Raw genomic sequence first — 17,462 nt, forward strand, 5'->3', positions numbered from 1 at the left:
GAAAATCACATTGTATGATTTTTAAGTAATTAATTAGCATTTTATTGCATGACATAAGTATTTGATACATCAGAAAAGCAGAACTTAATATTTGGTACAGAAACCTTTGTTTGCAATAAGAGAGATCATACGTTTCCTGTAGTTCTTGACTAGGATGCACACACTGCAGCAGGGATTTTGGCCCACTCCTCCATACAGACCTTCTCCAGATCCTTCAGGTTTCGGGGCTGTCGCTGGGCAATACGGAATTTCAGCTCCCTCCAAAGGGAGCTATTGGGTTCAGGTCTGGAGACTGGCTTGGCCACTCCAGGACCTTGAGATGCTTCTTACGGAGCCACTCCTTAGTTGCCCTGGCTGTGTGTTTCGGGTCGTTGTCATGCTGGAAGAGCCAGCCACGACCCATCTTCAATGCTCTTTCTGAGGGAAGGAGGTTGTTGGCCAAGATCTCGCGATACATGGCCCCATCCATCCTCCCCTCAATACGGTGCAGTCGTCCTGTCCCCTTTGCAGAAAAGCATCCCCAAAGAATGATGTTTCCACCTCCATGCTTCACGATTGGCATGGTGTTCTTGGGGTTGTACTCATCCTTCTTCTCCCTCCAAACACGGCGAGTGGAGTTTAGACCAAAAAGCTCTATTTTTGTCTCATCAGAACACATGACCTTCTCCCATTCCTCCTCTGGATCATCCAGATGGTCATTGGCAAACTTCAGACGGGCCTGGAAATGTGCTGGCTTGAGCAGGGGGACCTTGCGTGCACTGCAGGATTTTAATCCATGACGGCGTAGTGTGTTACTAATGGTTTTCTTTGAGACTGTGGTCCCAGCTCTCTTCAGGTCATTGACCTGGTCCTGCCGTGTAGTTCTGGGCTGATCCCTCACCTTCCTCATGATCATTGATGCCCCACGAGGTGAGATCTTGCATGGAGCCCCAGACCGAGGGTGATTGACCGTCATCTTGAACTTCTTCCATTGTCTAATAATTGCGCCAACAGTTGTTGGCTTCTCACCAAGCTGCTTTCCTATTGTCCTGTAGCCCATCCCAGCCTTGTGCAGGTCTACAATTTTATCCCTGATGTCCTTACACAGCTCGCTGGTCTTGGCCATTGTGGAGAGGTTGGAGTCTGTTTGAGTGTGTGGACAGGTATCTTTTATACAGGTAACGAGTTCAAACAGGTGCAGTTAATACAGGTAATGAGTGGAGAACAGGAGGGCTTCTTAAAGAAAAACTAACAGGTCTGTGAGAGCCGGAATTCTTACTGGTCGGTAGGTGATCAAATACTTATGTCATGCAATAAAATGCAAATGAATTACTTAAAAATCATACAATGTGATTTTCTGGATTTTTGCATTACAGACCTCTACATGCTTTGTAAGTCGGAAAACTTGCAAAATCGGCAGTGTATCAAATACTTGTTCTCCCCACTGTATGTATTGCAAACATTTTGCTCAAAACATATTGCTCACTATATATTTGCTTCAGAGGGACCATAGAGAGCCATGAGAAAACAAGTTTTGATCAGTCATGAAAAGAAAAGTGCTGAAAACATGTTCACCATTTGAGAAGAAGATGGAGAACAAGCTATAGAAGGAGAAATATTGGAGTTTTGGTGCAGGTACAGCCGACTAGTGCTTTTTAACATTAAATGGAGTCATAGAATTGATTTATAATAGCGGAAAAAATTATATTGCAATACTGTATAGATATTTTTCCCCCATCACCTAGTTAATTGACTGTCTATCTTATTGCCCGCCCTGTAGGTTCCTTAGTGCGTTGGCGGTGCTGGCAGAGCGTCCAGAGCTGGTGGAGAGGGTGATGATCACCAGGGGCATCTGCCAGGAGGGGGCTTACCAGGTCAGGCTGTGTAAGGATGGTACCTGGATAACCGTCCTAGTGGATGACATGCTTCCCTGCGACGAGTATGGATACCTGCTCTTCTCCCAGGTGAGGTGGGGGGGTATACACCACACACACACACACACACACACACACACACACACACACACACACACACACACACGTGTATGGATATAGTATGCACGCAGACACAATGTATACAGACACAAAGCTATATCTAGTCTAGTCACTCACTCTCTGTCTCTCTCAAACTCGCATACACACACACAAACAAATGATCATGCAGTGAATTGTCATGCAGTGACTATAGCAACCTAATACTTTTACGGTTGAGTGAAAACATACACACACACAGATTTTCAAACACTGTCATTAGTCATACACACGCACACTGTTATGCAGTGAATATAGCAACCTGATATTCCAACTGGTGAGTAAACACACACGCACACACTCATTCAGTTCATTCCAAGGTTTTTAAATATCAGCTGTGGTGGAGACAGAGGTTCTCAGAAATGTCATAGAGGAAATAAAGAGGGGAAACCCTACCTCTTCATAGAGTATCTTAAATAATCCCACGTCACCCCCCTCGTAAACTAACACTCGCAGTTTACTTTTTTACCCCTTACTTGCTCTGACTTTGCTGATAGTACATCATTATTTCTACAATAAAGTAGCTACGCTACCGTTCAAAAGTTTGGGGTCACTAAGAAAGGTCCTTGTTTTTGAAAGAAAAGCACATTTTTCATCCATTAAAATAACATCAAGTTGATAAGAAATACAGTGTCGACATTGTTAATGTTGTAAATGACTATTGTAGCTGGAAACGGCAATGGAATATCTACATTGGCGTTTTATTGCTTCTTTAATCAGTTTTATTGCTTCTTTAATCAGAACAACAGTCTTCAGCTGTGCTAACATAATTGCAAAATGGTTTTGTAATGATCAATTAGCCTTTTAAAATGATAAACTTGGATTATCTAACACAACGTGCCATTGGAACACAGGAGTGATGGTTGCTGATAATGGGCCTCTGTACGCCTATGTAGATATTCCATTATAAATCATCCGTTTACAATATATATATATCATTTACATCATTAACAATGTCAACACTGTATTTCTGATCCATTTTATGTTATTTTAATGGACAAAAATTGTGCTTTTCTTTCAAAAACAAGGACATTTCTTGGTGACCCCAAACGTTTGTATGACTGAGCTAGGTGGGACAACCACCTATCAATCTTAAAATGAATGCACTCTGGATAGGAGCGTCTGCTAAATGACAAAAAATGTAAATGTAGGGGCACTTAATTCTCTCTCCCTCTATCTTCTCTCTCCTTCCGTCTATCCCCTTTCCTACTGTTCTGTCCCTCCCTTTCTCCATCATGCACTTCCCTCTATCCCCTTCACTACCTTTCTCCCTCCCTTTCTCCACCCTCCCTCTATCACCTTCTTTTCTCCATCTTTCCTTCTTTGCCACCTATATCCCCCTCTGCCTTTTACTATCCCTATTTTCTTCTCTTTATCTTTCCTTCTTCCTTTCTCCATCCCCCTTCCCTCCCTCCTTTCTCTCTTCCTAGGCCCAGCGTAAGCAACTCTGGGTGGCCCTGATAGAGAAGGCCCTTGCCAAGCTCCACGGCTCCTACTTTGCCCTGCAGGCAGGGCGCGCCATAGAGGGCCTGGCCACGCTGACAGGGGCACCGTGCGACTCCCTCATGCTGCAGGTCAGCTCCACCAACCCCCGCGAGGAGCCCATCGACACGGACCTCATCTGGGCCAAGATGCTCAGTTCCAAGGAGGCCGGGTGAGTGGAATAGAGGAGATTTGTCTTTGGAGAAAGTCTCTGAGATGTATCATGATGTGCCCAAATGGGACAAGGAAATAAGTAATTACTTGGAACTCATCATGGGGGGCTGCAGTGGCTCGTGTGTCTGTGTACCCATATCCATACTCCCTCATGCAGAGAAAAATTATGCCGTTTTAAAGCAAATTTCCTGCACATTTTGCAATAGGATGGAGGCAAATGTTTGATTATCAATGACACTACACATCCAAGTGTATCTGACCAAATTATGAAAGATAAGCATTGTACTGAGAGAAATTGATGATAAAAAGATTGTCAGGGCAGTTTTGTTAGATTTAGTCTGCTGGAACTTAGATCGTAGACTTAGATCATAGTCTGCTGCTGGAAAAACGTATGTATTATGGCTTTACATCCTCTGCTATTTTGTGAATAAAGAGTTACCTGTCTAACAGAACACATGGAGTGTTTTTTAATGGAAGCCTCTCCAACATAATCCAGGTAGAATCAGGAATTCCCCAGGGCAGCTGTCTAGGCCCCTTACCTTTTTCAATCTTTACTAACGACATGCCACTGGCTTTGAGTAAAGCCAGTGTTTCTATGTGTGCAGATGACTCAACACTACACGTCAGCTTCTACAGCGACTGAAATGACTGCAATGGGTGGGAAAGAATAAGTTAGTCCTAAATATTTCCAAAACTAAAAGCATTGTATTTGGGACAAATCATTCACTAAACCTCAACTAAATATTGTAATGAATAATGTGGACATTGAGCAAGTTGAGGTGACTAAACTGCTTGGTGTCAAAACATATTGATGCAACAGTATCTAGGATGGGGAGAAGTTAGTCCATAATAAAGCACTGCTCTTCCTTCTTAACAGCACTATCAACAAGGCAGGTCCTACAGGCTCTAGTTTCGTCACACCTGGACTACTATTCAGTCGTGTGGTCATTGGCTCAGAACAGGGCAGCACGGCTGGCCCTTAAAAGTACATGGGGAGCTAACATTAATGATATGCATGTCAATCTCTCATGGCTCAAAGTGGAAGAGAGATTGACTTCATCACTACTTGTTTTTTAAAGAAGTATTGACATGATGAATGCACCGAGCTGTCTGTTTAAACTACTAGCACACGGCTCGGACACCCATGCACCACAGAAAATGCCAACAGAGGTCTCTTTGTCAGACTATGGGAGGCGCACAGTACTATATAGAGCCATGACTACATGGCACTCTATTCCACATCAGGTAACTGATGCAAGCAGTAAAATCAGATAAAAAAAACGGGATAAAATACACCTGAAGAGACACACACAAAGGTACAGACACTAATACGCACACAACTGCTAGAACATGCATTCTACACACACGTACTTTGTAAAATTGTTGTATGGTGGTATTATACATTTTGTATTGTAGATATGTAGTGGTGTAATAATGTTACAGTGGGGCAAAAAAGTACTTAGTCAGCCACCAATTGTGCAAGTTCTCCCACTTAAAAAGATGAGAGGCCTGTAATTGTCATCATAAGTACACTTCAACTATGACAGACTAAAATGAGAGAAAAAAATGCAGAAAATCACATTGTAGGATTTTTACTGAATTTATTTGCAAATTATGGTGGAAAATAAGTATTTGGTCACCTACAAACAAGCAAGATTTCTGGCTCTCACAGACCTGTAACTTCTTCTTTAAGAGGCTCCTCTGTACTCCACTCGTTACCTGTATTAATGGCACCTGTTTGAACTTGTTATCAGTATAAAAGACACCTGTCCACAGCCTCAAACTGTCACACTCCAAACTCCACTATGGCCAAGACCAAAGAGCTGTCAAAGCTGACACCAGAAACAAAATTGTAGACCTGCACCAGGCTGGGAAGACTGAATCTGCAATAGGTAAGCAGCTTGGTTTGAAGAAATCAACTGTGGGAGCAATTATTAGGAAATGGAAGACATACAAGACCACTGATAATCTCCCTCAATCTGGGGCTCCACGCAAGATCTCACCCCGTGGGGTCAAAATGATCACAAGAACGGTGAGCAAAAATCCCAGAACCACACAGGGGGACCTAGTGAATGACCTGCAGAGAACTGGGACCAAAGTAACAAAGCCTACCATCAGTAACACACTACGCCGCCAGGGACTCAAATCCTGCAGTGCCAGACGTGTCTCCCTGCTTAAGCCAGTACATGTCCAGGCCCGTCTGAATTTTGCTAGAGAGCATTTGGATGATCCAGAAGAAGATTGGGAGAATGTCATATGGTCAGATGAAACCAAAATATAACTTTTTGGTAAAAACTCAACTCGTCGTGTTTGGAGGACAAAGAATGCTGAGTTGCATCCAAAGAACACCATACCTACTGTGAAGCATGGGGGTGGAAACATCATGCTTTGGGGCTGTTTTTCTGCAAATGGACCAGGACAACTGATCTGTGTAAAGGAAAGAATGAATGGCGCCATGTATCGTGGGATTTTGAGTGAAAACCTCCTTCCACCAGCAAGTACATTGAAGATGAAATGTGGCTGGGTCTTTCAGCATGACAATAAGGCCAAACACACCGCCCGGGCAACGAAGGAGTGGCTTCGTAAGAAGCATTTCAAGGTCCTGGAGTAGCCTAGCCAGTCTCCATATCTCAACCCCATAGAAAATCTTTGGAGGGACTTGAAAGTCCGTGTTGCCCAGCAACAGCCCCAAAACATCCCCGCTCTAGAGGAGATCTGCATGGAGAAATGGGCCAAAATACCAGCAACAGTGTGTGAAAACCTTGTGAAGACTTACAGAAAACGTTTGACCTATGTCATTGCCAACAAAGGGTATATAACAAAGTATTGAGATAAACTTTTGTTATTGACCAAATACTTATTTTCCACCATAATTTGCAAATAAATTCATAAAAAATCCTACAATGTGAATTTCTGGATTTTTTTGTCTGTCATAGTTGAAGTGTACCTATGATGAAAATTACAGGCCTCTCTCATCTTTTTAAGTGGGAGAACTTGCACAACTGGTGGCTGACTAAATACTTTTTTGCCCCACTATATATGATGTACTGTTTTTTATAGTTTGTTTGATATGTAATGTAATTGCCTTAATGTGTTTGGACCCAGGAAGAGTAACTGCTGCCTTGGCAACAACTAATGGATCCCTAATAAATATGAATTAAAATACAAATGGGCCCCATGCCGGTCGGTGTGTTATTGGTCCGCGTGCCTATAAAATAATTGCCCATCCCTGGTCTCGGTCAATAACAAATCATTAATTTGAAAAGACATGAAGAGGCTTATTGAATGGGCCCTGATCAAGCTTACTCCTTGACTAACAAGCATGTTCAATGGAGAATACTTTTTTAGTCCAAGAGTAGGCTTATATCTGGGTCCACTTTGGCCCCAAGTTTAAGGTGATGGAAATGGACTCTAACTTATTCTTATGCGTCTCTATCTATGTTGTGTGTGTGGTGGGTAGGTTTCTGATGGGGGCATCATGCGGAGGAGGGAACATGAAGGTGGATGATGTGGTGTATGAGTCGTTGGGCCTCCGCCCTCGCCATGCCTACTCTATCCTGGACGTACGGGACGTGCAGAGCTACAGGTGAGAGCTGATTGGGTTATTAGTGGGACAGGGTGTGGCTAATTGGTCACAAGTGATAAGGGGGTTGGGCTAATATGTTATTGTTGAAAAGGGCCATGTATCTTTCTTTTTCTGAAATCCCGTCATTGTTATCCTTTTACGTCTTTACCACGGTTAGTTGTAAGAACCTTATGAAACCCTGATATGAGTCCTTCCCAATTGCATTCATTTTAATTGCTTCAGCTAATGACATGCTCTCTCTCTCCCTCTCAGACTTCTGCGGTTGAGGAACCCGTGGGGTCGCTTCTCGTGGAACGGCAGCTGGTCAGACGAGTGGCCTGATTGGCCGCAGCTCCTCCGCCACGAGCTCATGGCCCACGGCAGCAGCGAGGGCGTCTTCTGGATGGAGTATGGAGACTTCATCAAGTAGGTCCCGTCTTAATGTGCCAATCACCCAAGGACCTAGGACTAGGTCAAGGATGGCTGTCTACGATGTTGGAGACCCATTGGGTGTGCTCTCACTAAAACCAACAAGTGCCATTAACAAGAGTCAATTAGATGGTATTTCAGGTAATTGACTAATTGGTAGTTAATTAGCTGACTCAGCAGATAATCATTTGTGTGTAAGACTTAAACTGAGAGGCACTGACCTCTGCTAGCTTGTTGAGTAGCATGAGTTAAACTTAGTGCCTGGTAGTCCAATAAGTAAATGCTAGGCTGTGAATCAGACTCTGAGAGTACATTGCAACAAGGATGCACCTCCCTTCCTGACTGTCAGCTTTTTTTCCTTTGTCAATTTAGTGAACGTTGCAATGTAGGGTACAAGGCCCAATGCTCTGTGAAGTCTGTCTGTCTGCCTGTCTTTGTTTAATTCATCTTCTCCGTCAATTAAATGAGCAATGGAATCTAGAGTCTGTCTGCCTATATACTGTATCTGAAAGAAGAGAGAGAGAACCCAGTAACTCTGCTCAGCATCCAGCAAGGTAAACAGTACTTGACAGACAAATAAACAGTAGACAAGCAAGGTGAAGTCCTCGCAGCATTTAACTCAATGAGTCCCACTGGCGCAATTTGGACTTCTAACCCCTTTTAAACACGTTGTACCATTGGATTCGTCTTTGTCTTCTGCATACGTCGGTGCCAACCATTTGTCTGTGTGATTAACGGGAGCTGAGGTAGATAAGTGTTTGTGAGACGAGGGCGGATCCCAAAGGGCCTCAGGCTGGGTCTTTTTACGAAAAAGTCTGTAGAGTCCGAATAATTTGAGCTAGAAACTATTACAAGCCATATATGAAAAGCTGAAACTCTCACGAACACACACATGTAACATGATGCTCACAAGCTACACAAAAGTAATTTGAAGGAAAAGGGTTCTTCAACATCGAAGATAATAGGAAATCCAAGGACATCAAATCAAATGTTGTTGGTAACATGCACATATTTAGTAGATGTTATTGTGGGTGTAGCGAAATGCTTGTGTTCCTAGCTCCATAGACTCTATAATACTGTAATAAACACACATAGTTTCTGTCACAAACACAACTCTGCACAGTTGTCACTGACTAGTTGGATATTAATTTCCCACTGAGCAAACAGTTTCTGTACTTACAACATTCATATAAATTCATTTTTATCAGGGATTTGCTTTGTCAATAAAACTCATCAATGCAACGGTTCATGTCAAATTGTTTTGTGTTTTACTTGGCCCTGGTCATGAAAAGAAAATGATAAAACATTTAATTGTCAGGCTAAATATACAGTTGAAGTCAGAAGTTCACATACACCTTAGCCAAATACATTTAAACTCAGTTTTTCACAATTCCTGACATTTAATCCAAGTAAGAATTCCCTGTATTAGGTCAGTTAGGATTACCACTTTATTTTAAGAATGTGAAATGTCAGAATAATAGTAGAGAGAATGATTTATTTCAGCTTTTATTTCTTTCATCACATTCCCAGTTGGTCAGAATTTTACATACACTCAATTAGTATTTGGTAGCATTGCCTTTAAATTGTTTAACTTGGGTCAAACATTATGGGTAGCCTTCCAAAAGCTTCCCACAATAAGTTGGGTGAATTTCGGCCCATTCCTCCTGACAGAGCTGGTGTAACTGAGTCAGGTTTGTAGGCCTCCTTGCCCGCACACACTTTTTCAGTGCTGCCCACACATTTTCTATAGGACTGAAGTCAGGGCTTTGTGATGGCCACTCCAATACCTTGACTTTATTGTCCTTAAGCCATTTTGCCACAACTTTGGAAGAATGCTTAGGGTCATTGTCCATTTGGAAGACCCATTTGCGACCAAGCTTTAACTTCTTGCTGATTGATGTCTTGTGCTGTTGCTTCAATATATCCACATAATTTTCCCTCCCTCATGATGCCATCTATTTTGTGAAGTGCACCAGTCCCTCCTGCAGCAAAGCACCCCCACAACATGATGCTGCCACCCCTTTGCTTCAAGGCTTGCAAGCCTTTCCCCTTTTCCTCCAAACATAACGATGGTCATTATGGTCAAAAAGTTATATTATCGTTTCATCAGACCAGAGGACAATCCTCCAAGATGTACGATCTTTGTTCCCATGTGCAGTTACAAACCGTAGTCTGGCTTTTTATTGGCGGTTTTGGAGCAGTGGCTTCTTCCTTGCTGAGCGGCCTTTCAGGTTATGTCGAGATAGGACTTGTTTTACTGTGGATATAGATACTTTTGTACGTGTTTCCTCCAGCATCTTCACAAGGTCCTTTGTTGTTGTTCTGGGATAGATTTGCATTTTTTGCACCAAATTAAGTTAATCTCCAGGAGACCGAATGTGTCTCCTTCCTGAGCGGTATGACGGCTGCGTGGTCCCCTGGTGTTTATACTTGCGTACTATTGTTTGTTTAAAAACTATTGTTTTTACAGATGATTGTGGTACCTTAAGGCATTTGGAAATTGTTCCCAAGGATGAACCAGACTTGTGGAGGTCTACAACATTTTTTCGGAGGTCTTGGCTGATTTCTTTTGATTTTCCCATGATGTCAAGCAAAGAGGCACTGAGTTTGAAGCTAGGCCTTGAAATACATCCACAAGTACAGCTCCAATTGACTCAAATTAAATCAATTAGCCTATCAGAAGCTTCTAAAGCCATGACATCATTTTCTGGAATTTCCCAAGCTGTTTAAATCCACAATTTTGTGTATGTAAACTTCTGACCCACTGGAATTGTGATACAGTGAAATATAAGTGAAGTAAACTCTCTGTAAACAATTGTTGGAAAAAGTACTTGTGTCATGCATAAAGTAGATGTCCTAACCAACTTGACAAAACTATAGTTTGTTAACAAGACATTTGTGGAGTGGTTGAAAAACGAGTTAACATAAGTGTATGTAAACTTCCGATTTCAACTGTAAGGCTGGACATGAAGATAAATGAAAAGCCGGTTTTTGCTGGGCTCTCGGGACTGATAGGATTAACCTTTGTGTTGTCTTAAGGGTAAAAATGACCCACCACTATGTTTAACAGCAGAGAAAACCTCCTAAATTATATTTTTTCACCTTGAAATTTGACATATTTTCCTAGAGTGACCCCAACATTAGAAAAAGTGAAACATCGCCTTTTGTTCATGTTTTCATGAAAGCTGTACACCACCAGGGTACAAAGATTGTCTTAGGGTCATTTTTGCCCCGGCAGTTATAAAATCATTTACACACCACAAAAACGACAAAGACACACACACAATGAAAAATTGAGATTATGTGTGATACTTGAACTCAGACAAAACTAAAACGTCCTTGTGCATGTGCAGCATCTCCACGACCCCTCACATGACCCAAGTTCACAGACAAAATAAAAACAGTTTCAGACAAAAATAAATATTTCTTGTTAACTAATGGAGAAGGCAATCAAAGGCTATATAGGTGCTGCAGATGACAGTCCCCCAGTTCTCTCTTTGCTGAAGACATGAGTGCACGTTTCAGTGCCCAACAGGTCATACATCAGATTTTTTCAGATGTCCGTTAGGAACAAGAGAACAATGATTTAGAAGAGGAGGAGGTATCTCTCCCTATTTTCCTCTTAGTCAGTCATCAGTCTGCTTTTCTTTTTTGTTTTCCCAGATGAAGTGAGGCTTTGAAACCAGAGAGAGGGATAGACACACACCACCACCCCTCGTCTTACCAGACGTAGCTGTTTTGTCCTGCCGATGCACGGAAACCCAGCCAACTGTATATTATCCGTGTCGTCGTTCAGCCACAACTCAGTGAAACATAAGATACTACAGTTTTTAATGTCAGGTTGGTAGGATAGTCTCGAACGAAGATCGCCCAGTTTATTCTCCAGTGAATGCACGTTTGCCAATAGACGGATGGTAGACTCGGGTTACCCAGGCGCCGATGAATTCCCTCCCTCTGGCGCCGTTAACAACAGCACAATTGGTTAGGAGCCAGCAAAATGGCAGCCATCCCCTCTGGTGCCCTTAACAACAGCACAATTGGTTAGGAGCCAGCAAAATGGCAGCCATCCCCTCTGGCACCGTTAACAACAGCACAATTGGTTAGGAGCCAGCAAAACGGCAGCCATCCCCTCTGGCACCGTTAACAACAGCACAATTGGTTAGGAGCCACCAAAACGTCAGCCATCCCCTCTGGCGCCGTTAACAACAACACAATTGGCTTTGAGCGACGAGTGTGTGCATAAGGTCGTAAGATCACGTCCTGGTCAGGATTGAACTGACTCTGTTACACAGTTAGAGATTCTAATCCTGTCTAACAGTGTATTTTCTTGTTTCCCACAGGTACTTTGACTCAGTTGACATCTGTAAGATCCATTCGGATTGGCAGGAGGTGCGGTTGCAGGGCTGTTTCCCCAGCAGAGCCTTTGGTCCTGTTACGGTCACTGCCCTGACCGTGCTGGAGAGGACCGCGCTGGAGTTCGCCCTCTTCCAGGAGGGCAGCAGGTACTCTCGTTCTCTCTTTCTCTACTCTCTCTCGCTCTCTCTTTTTCTCTTTCTCAACAGGCACCTGTTGGAATGAAAAATACATATTTTAAACTTCTGAATTTCTACTTCCCTCCATTCTCTAGGCGGTCGGACACAGCAGACAGCCACCTGTTGGACCTGTGTATCATGGTGTTCAGAGCATCGTTTGGCAGTGGCAACAAGTTGACCCTGGGCCGGCTGCTGGCCCACAGCAAGCGGGCCGTTAAGAAGTTTGTGGGCTGTGAAGTGATGCTGGAGCCGGGCGAGTACGCCATGGTGTGCTGCGCCTTTAACCACTGGCAGATGCATATCAGCGGAGTGGGGCTGCCCACACCAGGTACACACACACAAACACACATACATACAGTATAGCCCTCTACAGATTAGCATGAATGGATGGTGGAAAAGTACTGCCCACACAAGCTAACGCACACACACACAAATTTGTGTTCTCGTATACATTTCCATTTTCACATACAAAAACATTGACACACACACATTCAAAAGCAACATAGGCGTTCTGAACCGGTAAAGCATTCAATAGGGAGAACATGCCCATGGACTGATTAATATATCATAGACTCCCAAGGACCATGTCATAAACTAGCTATGTTGTCCCTTCCATAAGTGCTAATGCTTACACCTGTAGTTAACCTGCTAGCTTGTGGATTGAACCTAGCCAATCACAAGGGAAACAAAATGGAATCTTCTCTTGTCTTCTTTTAGTGTCGAGCCCCACGAGTGCACGGCGTCCCACCCAAGACTTCCCAGGGTACATTCTGGCCATTTACAGCTCCCGTCAGGTGATGGTGGAGCAGGTGGAGGCTACCGCTACCACGCTGGCCGACGCCATCATCCTACTGACCGAGAACAAGGGAGAGAGACACGAGGTTAGGAGGGAGTAGCATACGTACACTTACTCTGTAACAGACACACACTCTCACAGCGACGGCAAAGAGCATTTCACTACTGGAGATGAAACACATCCAGTTATAGAAATCAGAAACGGGCATTACCTAAACATAGTAGGAGGATTGAATAGAGAGAGACTGTGTCACAGGCATATGTGTAACTCCAATGGAATCTTATGTATGTACTATTTACAATGTATTTGTGTCCGTCTATTTGTGTTACTGTCTGTATCTTTGTTTCTGTCTGTCTTGTGTTTTTTTTTGTGTGTGTCTGCCTCTGTGTTCCTGTGTCTGTCTCTCTTGTCTCTGTATGTCTCTGCAGGGTCGCGAGGGCATGACATGCTACTACCTGACCCACGGCTGGGCGGGACTGATCGTCGTGGTGGAGAACCGCCACCCCAAGTACTACCTCCACGTGTCATGTGACTGTACAGACAGCTTCAATGTAGTGTCCACCCGCGGCAGCCTCAAGACCATCGACAGTGTACCGCCTCTACACAGGTACTACTGTACACCAAACAGTACATTGTTTAAATAGGCATTTTTAGAATGTAAGCTTACACAGGTCCTAATAGGCAGAGGCGGGACCAAGTCACAAGGTCCAAGTCTCAAATCACAAGGTCCAAGTCTCAAATCACAAGGTCCAAGTCACAAGGTTCAAGTCTCAAATCACAAGGTCCAAGTCACAAGGTTCAAGTCACAAGGTCCAAGTCTCAAGTCACACGGTCCAAGTCTCAAGTCGAGTCCCAAGCAACCGGTCGAGTCTCGAGTCAAGTCTAAGTCGTGCATTCTAAGGTTGAGTCGAGTCACAAGTTTTTTGAAGTCAAGTTAAAAAACTATAGGCTAGAGGAAATGACCTATTCAACTACAACTCTTTGTCTATGTATTGAGGCTACCAGACAGCCCTTTTCATTATTTTGTCTACAACACATTTTGATTATATAATAATACATTTTAACAACAAATCCAAAATGCAAGCATCATAAGTAAATGATCGTGTTCAAGCAATTTTGACCTACCAAAGGTAGGAGGTTGCAGGATCATATGGCCTACCTGTTGGCCGATGCAGCGGGGGTTGCAGGATCATATGGCCTACCTGTGGGCCTATGCAGCGGGGGTTGCAGGATCATATGGCCTACCTGTGGGCCGATGCAGCGGAGGTTGCAGGATCATATGGCCTACCTGTTGGCCGATGCAGCGGCAGTTGCAGGATCATATGGCCTACCTGTTGGCCGATGCAGCGGAGGTTGCAGGATCATATGGCCTACCTGTTGGCCGATGCAGCGGGGGTTGCAGGATCATATGGCCTACCTGTTGGCCGATGCAGCGGGGGTTGCAGGATCATATGGCATACCTGTTGGCCGATGCAGCGGGGGTTGCAGGATCATATGGCCTACCTGTGGGCCTATGCAGCGGAGCTAACAGGATCATATAGCCTACCTGTGGGCCGATGCAGCGGAGGTTGCAGGATCATATGGCCTACCTGTGGGCCTATGCAGCGGAGGTTGCAGGATCATATGGCCTACCTGTGGGCCTATGCAGCGGAGGTTGCAGGATCATATGGCCTACCTGTGGGCCGATGCAGCGGGGGTTGCAGGATCATATGGCCTACCTGTGGGCCTATGCAGCGGAGCTAACAGGATCATATGGCCTACCTGTGGGCCGATGCAGTGGAGCTAACAGGATCATATGGCCTATCTGTGGGCCTATGCAGCGGAGCTAACAGGATCATATAGCCTACCTGTGGGCCGATGCAGCGGAGGTTGCAGGATCATATGGCCTACCTGTTGGCCTATGCAGCGGAGCTAGCAGGATCATATAACCTACCTGTGGGCCGATGCAGCGGGGGTTGCAGGATCATATGGCCTACCTGTGGGCCGATGCAGCGGGGGTTGCAGGATCATATGGCCTACCTGTGGGCCTATGCAGCGGAGCTAACAGGATCATATAGCCTACCTGTGGGCCGATGCAGCGGAGGTTGCAGGATCATATGGCCTACCTGTGGGCCTATGCAGCGGAGCTAACAGGATCATATGGCTTACCTGTTGGCCTATGCAGCGGAGCTAGCAGGATCATATAACCTACCTGTGGGCCGATGCAGCGGGGGTTGCAGGATCATATGGCCTACCTGTGGGCCAATGCAGCGGGGGTTGCAGGATCATATGGCCTACCTGTGGGCCTATGCAGCGGAGCTAACAGGATCATATAGCCTACCTGTGGGCCGATGCAGCGGAGGTTGCAGGATCATATGGCCTACCTGTGGGCCTATGCAGCGGAGCTAACAGGATCATATGGCTTACCTGTTGGCCGATGCAGCGGGGGTTGCAGGATCATATGGCCTACCTGTGGGCCTATGCAGCGGAGCTAACAGGATCATATGGCCTACCTGTTGTCCGATGCAGCGGGGGTTGCAGGATCATATGGCCTACCTGTGGGCATATGCAGCGGAGGTTGCAGGATCACATGGCCTACCTGTGGGCCTATGCAGCGTAGCTAACAGGATCATATGGCCTACCTGTGGGCCGATGCAGCGGAGGTTGCAGGATCACATGGCCTACCTGTGGGCCTATGCAGCGGAGCTAACAGGATCATATAGCCTACCTGTGGGCCGATGCAGCGGAGGTTGCAGGATCATATGGCCTACCTGTGGGCCTATGCAGCGGAGCTAACAGGATCATATGGCTTACCTGTTGGCCTATGCAGCGGAGCTAGCAGGATCATATAACCTACCTGTGGGCCGATGCAGCGGGGGTTGCAGGATCATATGGCCTACCTGTGGGCCGATGCAGCGGGGGTTGCAGGATCATATGGCCTACCTGTGGGCCTATGCAGCGGAGCTAACAGGATCATATAGCCTACCTGTGGGCCGATGCAGCGGAGGTTGCAGGATCATATGGCCTACCTGTGGGCCTATGCAGCGGAGCTAACAGGATCATATGGCTTACCTGTTGGCCGATGCAGCGGGGGTTGCAGGATCATATGGCCTACCTGTGGGCCTATGCAGCGGAGCTAACAGGATCATATGGCCTACCTGTTGTCCGATGCAGCGGGGGTTGCAGGATCATATGGCCTACCTGTGGGCATATGCAGCGGAGGTTGCAGGATCACATGGCCTACCTGTGGGCCTATGCAGCGTAGCTAACAGGATCATATGGCCTACCTGTGGGCCGATGCAGCGGAGGTTGCAGGATCACATGGCCTACCTGTGGGCCTATGCAGCGGAGCTAACAGGATCATATGGCCTACCTGTGGGCCTATGCAGCGGAGGTTGCAGGATCATATGGCCTACCTGTTGGCCGATGCAGCGGGGGTTGCAGGATCATATGGCCTACCTGTGGGCCTATGCAGCGGGGGTTGCAGGATCATATGGCCTACCTGTGGGCCGATGCAGCGGAGCTAACAGGATCATATGGCCTACCTGTTGGCCGATGCAGCGGGGGTTGCAGGATCATATGGCCTACCTGTTGGCCGATGCAGCGGAGGTTGCAGGATCATATGGCCTACCTGTTGGCCGATGCAGCGGGGGTTGCAGGATCATATGGCCTACCTGTTGGCCGATGCAGAGGGGGTTGCAGGATCATATGGCATACCTGTTGGCCGATGCAGTGGGGGTTGCAGGATCATATGGCCTACCTGTGGGCCTATGCAGCGGAGCTAACAGGATCATATAGCCTACCTGTGGGCCGATGCAGCGGAGGTTGCAGGATCATATGGCCTACCTGTGGGCCTATGCAGCGGAGGTTGCAGGATCATATGGCCTACCTGTGGGCCTATGCAGCGGAGGTTGCAGGATCATATGGCCTACCTGTGGGCCGATGCAGCGGGGGTTGCAGGATCATATGGCCTACCTGTGGGCCTATGCAGCGGAGCTAACAGGATCATATGGCCTACCTGTGGGCCGATGCAGTGGAGCTAACAGGATCATATGGCCTATCTGTGGGCCTATGCAGCGGAGCTAACAGGATCATATAGCATACCTGTGGGCCGATGCAGCGGAGGTTGCAGGATCATATGGCCTACCTTTGGGCCTATGCAGCGGAGCTAACAGGATCATATAGCCTACCTGTGGGCCTACAGGATCATATAACCTACCTGTGGGCCGATGCAGCGGGGGTTGCAGGATCATATGGCCTACCTGTGGGCCGATGCAGCGGGGGTTGCAGGATCATAAGGCCTACCTGTGGGCCTATGCAGCGGAGCTAACAGGATCATAAAGCCTACCTGTGGGCCGATGCAGCGGAGGTTGCAGGATCATATGGCCTACCTGTGGGCCTATGCAGCGGAGCTAACAGGATCATATGGCTTACCTGTTGGCCGATGCAGCGGGGGTTGCAGGATCATATGGCCTACCTGTGGGCCTATGCAGCGG

The 17,462-nt window shown here is 46.0% G+C and overlaps 1 protein-coding gene across 2 annotated transcripts in view; it reads left to right on the forward strand.

Moving 5' to 3' along the window:
• LOC110498718 (calpain-15) overlaps window positions 1–17,462 on the forward strand; it is a 109,547-nt gene that overhangs the window by 79,440 nt on the left and 12,645 nt on the right. For both annotated transcript variants that reach the window (XM_036955590.2, XM_036955589.2), the window contains exons 4-11: window positions 1,760–1,943; window positions 3,440–3,663; window positions 7,126–7,251; window positions 7,504–7,656; window positions 12,000–12,161; window positions 12,287–12,519; window positions 12,909–13,072; window positions 13,416–13,594. In XM_036955590.2, coding sequence (XP_036811485.2) covers window positions 1,760–1,943; window positions 3,440–3,663; window positions 7,126–7,251; window positions 7,504–7,656; window positions 12,000–12,161; window positions 12,287–12,519; window positions 12,909–13,072; window positions 13,416–13,594 — 1,425 coding nt within the window. The remainder of the gene's footprint in view (window positions 1–1,759; window positions 1,944–3,439; window positions 3,664–7,125; window positions 7,252–7,503; window positions 7,657–11,999; window positions 12,162–12,286; window positions 12,520–12,908; window positions 13,073–13,415; window positions 13,595–17,462) is intronic.

The sequence above is a fragment of the Oncorhynchus mykiss genome, chromosome 20 (assembly GCF_057628025.1).
Source record: "Oncorhynchus mykiss isolate SJ-2025 chromosome 20, ASM5762802v1, whole genome shotgun sequence".
Classification (NCBI taxonomy): Eukaryota; Metazoa; Chordata; class Actinopteri; order Salmoniformes; family Salmonidae; genus Oncorhynchus; species Oncorhynchus mykiss.